The 7,239-nt window shown below is 39.0% G+C and overlaps 2 protein-coding genes across 2 annotated transcripts in view; one reads left to right on the top strand and one right to left on the bottom strand.

The window, feature by feature from the left end:
- The window catches only part of VKORC1L1 (vitamin K epoxide reductase complex subunit 1 like 1), a gene marked incomplete at its 5' end in the record, with an annotated part of 21,534 nt that extends 18,963 nt beyond the window's left edge, over nt 1-2,571 (top strand). Inside the window, 2 exons of the mRNA XM_006033286.3 lie at nt 188-297; nt 997-2,571. Of these exons, the coding sequence (XP_006033348.2) occupies nt 188-297; nt 997-1,223 (337 nt within the window). The remainder of the gene's footprint in view (nt 1-187; nt 298-996) is intronic.
- Nucleotides 2,572-6,882: 4,311 nt separating this feature from the next.
- GUSB (glucuronidase beta) overlaps nt 6,883-7,239 on the bottom strand; it is a 14,405-nt gene continuing 14,048 nt past the window's right edge. Inside the window, exon 11 of the mRNA XM_014524497.2 lies at nt 6,883-7,108. Coding sequence (XP_014379983.1) covers nt 6,960-7,108 — 149 coding nt within the window. The 3' untranslated portion in view covers nt 6,883-6,959. The remainder of the gene's footprint in view (nt 7,109-7,239) is intronic.

Below are 7,239 nucleotides of genomic sequence, written 5' to 3' on the forward strand. Positions count from 1 at the left end.
CAGGAATGCATAGGGCATCTTTTTATCTAGCAAGTGCAGACTGTTTAGTTGTTAAGGAGCGACCTAAACTGTGTACTGGGAAAGCTGTGGTCCTGCCAGATCTACCTTTTGTGCTGACGAACTGAAATTTGAGGTGTGAAAAAGCAAGTGCTCAAATATAAGATTATTGGTTTTTGTTATCTTGCAGATGGGGTCGAGGATTTGGTCTGTTGGGTTCCATCTTTGGAAAGGACAGTGCAATAAATCAGCCAAACAGTGTCTATGGACTTTTATTTTATATACTACAATTGTTACTTGGTAAGTATTTACTTTGGTTACACCCTAAAGTGCATGAGATGGTGCCACTTTGTGTTAGCAAAATATGGCATTATTTTTGGCAGCAGTAAACCTGAAAGAAAGCTAAGCTTGCGCTGGTTCAAATTCGTTTAATGCCAGTGTAGTGATTCAGCTACATGCACAGCCAAGAGTTGCCTTTCTCACTTTTAGCACTCTGGCTATTCCATTCACTGTGTAAGCATTGGGAACAGTGGCTGCATTTGGGCTTTCACTTATTCTCTTCTAAGATTGGGTTACTCTCTACAAAGGAGAGAATCAAAACTGGATTTGTGAGAGTTGCGTAGAATACTCTGGCTAACAGGCAAACAAGTAGGTGGGATTTAATTGTGTGACTAGTGAAATAGGCCAGTTGAGCTAACTGAACCCTATAATCTGCTATAAAACCATTGAGACTGTTCATAGACTTTACTTGGCTCGACCTTTCAGGTATACTCACGATGGTGGAAATCCTATATGCACACCTTATCAAAAGAGGACTGTCCATACACAGCTTTGTCAGCCAGCTTGGACTTGTGTGGCATTTTAAAAAGAGCTGTATTGTTAATACAAGCTTTCCCAATGGAATGGAGTTAAGTTAGGATCCTTCTCCAGTTTGTCTGTTTTTGATTATGCAATGAGGGCATTAAAATAGCAATAGTAACTTTTTCTCTCTTGTTTCAGGTATGACAGCAAGTGCAGTAGCAGCTCTAATCCTCATGACATCCTCCATAGTGTCTGTAGTAGGGTCTTTATACTTGGCATACATTCTGTACTTCGTTCTGAAGGAATTTTGCATTGTCTGCGTCATCACATATTTGCTGAACTTCATTCTCTTTATCATCAACTACAAACGACTAGTTTACTTGAATGAGGCCTGGAAACGGCAACTCCAACCTAAACAGGAATAACACTTGTTTGAACTTTTGACTGACAGTCTGAAGACCTGACTTCCATTAAGTTTATTTTGCAGTAATTTTTTATTCATATCAGACACTTCCCCCTCCCCACCACAGAATCATAACTGAGTTTTTTAATTACTGTAAATTGGAAGGGGCCCTAGATAATTTCTGTGCTAATCTTCAATTTAAAGATGGTTGCAAAACACGAAAGCTCAAATACAATCAAAGACAAGCTTTAACTTTACTTTGAGGAAGTTTCTTAGCCACAAAATGTAGATTTTCCACCCCCTCCACTTGTAAAGTGGGTTACACTTGGTAGAAGAATATCCTTTGTGTATAAATTCAGTTTCAGATATAACAAGATGTGATCATGACACTTAAATATTCTAGAATAGAGGTACTGTATTTAATGTTGCCATGTTTACAGTATGTGCATTATTACATTTTTAGCTGATGGACTTGACACAGACATTTGACTAGAACAATTGTACTGTAAATAAAACTAGAAATATTGGAACCATCCCTGCAAAACTGTCATTGTACAGTCAGGTTTGTTAGCATAGCAACTTGGAGAATATTCAACTTTATAGTTGATTGGAATAATGGCAGGATTAAGCCAATGTAGAAAACATCTTATGAGAAATGGTAGTAGTAGTGAGTGCAGCAACAGAAGTGGACGTTCAGTTTTTTGGTCCCTTTTTTGGTCCCCATTAGTGAAAATGGAGTTGCGATGGCTATTATGCATGCTCTATAATAACCTGCCGTTGGATATTAATGCAAGGGGGTGGGAGGGGTGAGATGCTGAAATTGGAGAGATCTCTTAAAATAGTTGAATTTTTATTCTGATCTGCATTTTAGTTTTAAACAAGTGTTAAAGCCAAACAGTGTTACCAATATTAATCTGGCATTATGCTGAGAGCTGCATAATGAAATTGCAATTTGTAGTGGACTGGTGACCTACTGGATTAGCCAAGTAATACTCTGAACAAGCAGACACTTGGTTGATCTTGTCCAGGATCTTTGGTTTGTGCTATATTTAGAAATGAACTTTAGGACTGACACGTATTGCCCTTCTAAGGGGCCTTATCTGTAAAGCGGGGTAAGTAGGTAAATGTGCTCTTGAGACTGAAACGGCTCTTTCATTGCTCTTTCAAAAACAAAACAAAACACAAACGTTTTAATTTTTTAAACTGCAAATCTGAACCGATGGAAACAAAATCGCAAAAGATGTTTCTACACTCGCTATCCTAGAATGGAATGATAAAAGTGCCTTCTGTCTTAAAATATTAAACCAAATAGTTTGTGTGTTAAACTTGGCAGGCAGAAGTGTCCTTGCTTTTTAAAAAAAAAAAAAAAACAAACGAAAACCTCCCACAAACCTTATGGTATGTGAAAGAATATTTAACGGTCTATTTTAGCCCTTAGACTGAGAAGTGGTAGCAATATTATTGGTTCCTGTTCGCTTAAGTTGATGTGTTACAATGTTGGGGGAAGTAATCTGATTTTTTTTTTAACTGCAAATTAAGTTAAAAATGCTGAAATTTCTAACTTTATCTCCAAAACCTGGAGATTGGGGATCTAGTCAAATTAATGTTGTGCTTTTGCTGCCCTGATGTCAAACAGCTTCTATATCTGAACAATTTAAACGCCTGATTCCTTCCTTAAGAGATTTGGGTCAATCCAAGTTTACTTTATGGGACACTTTTGTATGTAGAACTGCAAACATGGATTATAAACACTAAGAAGCTGAAAAAGGCGATAAATTTGGTGTGAAACTTCTGGTTTTAATAGTGACAGTGGAAAACGGGATAAATTCACGCAGAACTTAAAACTACTACTGAGTTAACTTTCTATGCAGGATGTAGGTGGAAATTCCTTGTGTACAGAGCTCTGTGCTATGAGTAACGTCTCTCGCTGATAACACTAAAAAGCAAAAACCTTGTCCCTTTTGTCTAACAATTCTGAATGACTGTTTATTAAATGTGTTTAGTATCGACCAGAGTACAGTTAAAGCTTGTCTTGATGTTAAGTTCTCTCTCAAATGCCTTGAACTTTGATGTGAGGGGATGTGATCAATGTTAAATTGGGTCCCTCGAGGCTTTACCCTCTCTGTGCTCAAGCCTGGGGGTAGCACCACTGTCTAATGTATTGTATAGATTTATTTTGATACATTCCTATGATCTGCTATAGCAAGGCATCTTTTCATCCAGGGAAGAGGTGAACATGTGCTGCCTGAAATGGTTAGTCACAGTGCTAATATCTCAGAAAAAGCAGCAGTGGAGACAAGTATAATCAATGATTATTTGGTCTGATTGCAGGCTTAATTAAAAAACAAATGACTGAAAGTATAGGTGTTGACTAACTTCACTGTGTCTTGTGCTTGTCTGTGTGGGCATAGTCTGTTACTTCAAAGTTCGTTTAGCAAAATAGTCTAGGGCCAGATTTTCAAAAGTCACACCTGTAGCTTGTGTGCGCACACGTAGGGAACCAAATGCAAATCGGGTTTGGTCTCCGGAAACTTGCAGCTAGAAATCTTGTGCCTGCTTTTGCAAATCTGACCCTAAATTGTAAACCCTCTCTTTTGTCTTGTGTGTCTCTCTGCGTTACTTTATATTTCAGACCAGAATGGGAGTGACTTTTGCAAGAAATGACCCCTCTTCTTGTTTCCCTTTTGCGCTAGAGAATATGCATTTTGTGTGAACAAAGGGCAAAATAATTAGGTTAGTGGTAGAAATTTGGACCCTTTTGCTTCCAATACTTGACCTCTCTCCTCACTGCTGTCAGTGTAGAAATGGCAGTTTTCTACTGGTAAAACAGCTCAGGTTAATTAGCAATGTGCCAGAAATCGTACTACTTCATGTAGGCCCACCCCAAGCAGAAGGAGCATGTCATGCCAAATGTACTAAGGGGTGCTAATTTGACCTTTCTTAAAGGAAATGTAGCTTCTGGTGAGCTTTCCTGAAAACCTTGGGGTATAATAAAGGCTGTGTGCCAGTAAAGAGCATCCCGTCCTGGAGGGAGTGGGAAGGGGCCTGGATCTGAACTGTGGCTTCAGCACTTGTGAAGCTTTAAATTAAAAGCTTTGTTTCCAAAGCACGCAGAAAAAGGTCCAAAATTTGGACTCCTGCCACTTCCAGTTTTGAGGTGAGGAGTGGTTTTAATAAGGGAGAGAGACAAATCCAAGACTTGTTCAGGAAATGAACATTCCTAAGAACTTCTTACTGTAAGATATTTGCTACTCTGAGGCCAATGAAACATTCCCCACCTTAGATATGGGAGGTGAGAAACTTCCATGTGCTGTCGTGCTCGTCTTCTGCTGTAAAGTTTCTGATAAGGTCTTGATTGGTCAAAAAAAAAGGCTGGTTAGGTGCTTCAGGCAGCACTTGTGGCTCTTAATTTGTATGGACTAAACAAGTACAAATCTGATAAAACTTCAGTTCAGCCAATGTTGTTTAAATATGACCTAGACAAAGCTGGTCCAGAAAAGGTGAAGTATTCTGTTACCGTAAACCTGTGTTAAGCATGGCCTAAATATTAGGTGTTCGTTCTGTATAGTATGTTCCATCATATTTATTACTAGTGCTTTCAACTCCAGAGTAAACATCCATTTTAAAGTGGAGTCCTTGGGCAGATGTTCCTTTTATCAGTATAGGGTGAGAATTCTACATCCAAGGTTTAGGAAACAATTTTGCTAACAGGTAAAAACCAATGTAAATATGTAAGAATGTTTATTTGTTGCACATAACTTTTTGGTATAAAAAAAAATAAATGTAGAAATTACCTGTGGACGTCTTGCTGCGATCATTCTTACGCTGCAGTAGTGCAGTTCAAAGAGCTTGAATGAACCCAATCAGAGGCCTTTTTGGACTCAGTCTGAGCCTTAGAATCTGTTTTTAAAGCCTGTTCTGTAATCTTGTTTCTAGAAATGTACTAAGTTGCGATTTTTGTGTTCTTTTTTCTTTTCAAAAGAAAAATGTATGTTAGCAGTAGATGGGTTGAAGCACTGAGTCCCCAGAGATACTAATTCATACAGTTTCTGCAGCTTCATTGTGTATTGCTGAATGTTGTGTGCACCTGGGTGTATAAAGGTGGAGCAGCATTGACCTGAGGCTTTACTGTTTACAATTCTTCAAGCAACATGCAAAAATGTTCCTAGCCATGTTACTTTGGTCACTTCCTGCTTTTCTTAGGCTTTTAGACCTGCTTTAACTCCACTCTGACAACATCACAGTATTCTTAACATGCTGAATGTTTTCTTTTTTGGTTAAAATTGCACTGAGCTGCTAAGAACTTAAGCAGGAACTAAGACTCTCCTTGAAAATGCGTGCTTACCATACAAATGGATATTAAACTTTTGCATCCATCTTGTTGGACTGAACAAAAGTGTAGCTTTCTCGACTGAAATTGCAAGTCCTGTGCATATTTGTAGGGATTGGAGTCCTAGTGTGTAATGCGTTAACCATGTCAAATTTGTATCTGTTATCTTGATGTGGCAGCTGTTGGTATGTCATTCTGTCAGTGTTGAAATGGGGAAGGAAACGTTCAAATTAAAGTTTAGAAAGCGTGAAGATTAAATGACTTTCAAACTCTGGTAATGGGATTAAATATGGTATTTGCTGATGTACCAGATAACACTTGAGTGTTTGCTTTTTAACATGGGTAAACGTTTTATATTCTGGGGTTTTAGTTAACTAGGAAATCTGTAACCTTAATACAATGTAAAGAAGAATTATCAAGTTTTCTTTTTCTTCTTCTTTTCCTGTTGGAAACTAAAGGACAATTGTTCTCAAGTCTGTAGTAAGTGTACATTTCCTTTATGATGTCCCACGGCATAGAGACCTCCCCTTGGCTTCTAATGTCACGACCTAGTGGAAACAGCTCTTGCCACCACATGTGATTATGGTGGCCCCTTTCTTTTACAGGGAGAAAACTTGCTTTTTCTCAGGGAATGAGCAGAAGAGGAGGTTGCAGACAAAAGGATTCTAGTTAGTACCGTGTTTCGTTCTGGTCTGATGGCAGTGTGTATTGCAGTTCATGGCCATCCGTGTCCCTATACATCACCTACCATCTGACACCCAGCTTATGAACATGGGGCTGGCAAAAGTGGTGCTGTGTAGTCTGTTTGGGTGTTTGCCATTATCCACTGTACTAGCTTTGATGTATGTAGACTATCAAATAACTTAATCCTAGACTTGCCCTCATCTCTGGCTTCCTCAGGAACTGGCTTGGTATCTGTCCAGTAAGGCTCCTTATGACTAAATCATGATGCTAGAAGGTAATCTGTGCATGCAGTTTCAACCACTGTAGAGGGAGCTATGGCCTTTGCATTTCAGGTTGGTGTTAACAGAGCGCTGAGGTCGCTAATAAATTAATGCTGGAAAGACTAAATTGAGCTCCATGCTCTGCTCCTAAGCATATTTGCAAACAGAACTCTAGTTTACAGACCACATGCCTGGTGCAAAAGATAACCCACTTTTGTGGATTATGCCACCACGTTACATCCTCTTAAGAGTATAACTACCTAAAGATGATGCCCTTTGAATGGGGGATGAGTGCATTCATCTGGAGTCTTAAGTATTAGCTCTTCAGAATTCTAAAATGCAAGGTACTTATCTCCCATTAGATAAGCACGGAAACTAAGTGTCCCTGTTCTGCCTTGTTTTGTATTTTGTTGAAGAAACAAGTAGAAACAGTAGTATAATGTAACTGTTATTTATTGAAAATGTTGAGCTCTACTCCCAAACATCATAGGTTATAATACTGCACTGTACGAGGAAGACAACTTGATTCATTTGCAAGCTTCCAGTATCTGTCTCTGAGAACAAACGCAGCTGGCTTAGGTTGCCGTTGACGAGTAAATATCCCTTTCTTGTTCCCCAAAACGCGTGTCACAGCTGCAGAAAAGAGGTCATAAAATAGGGTGGAAAGGAAAGAGCAGGTGTCTCACTTCCTACTACTACAATAATTAATTTACAGCTTAATCCAGTTAGATGGAAGAGTTTCCCCTCCCCCCCCCCCCCACAAA

Source organism: Alligator sinensis, unplaced genomic scaffold (genome assembly GCF_000455745.1).
Source record: "Alligator sinensis unplaced genomic scaffold, ASM45574v1 scaffold1227_1, whole genome shotgun sequence".
Taxonomy (NCBI): Eukaryota; Metazoa; Chordata; order Crocodylia; family Alligatoridae; genus Alligator; species Alligator sinensis.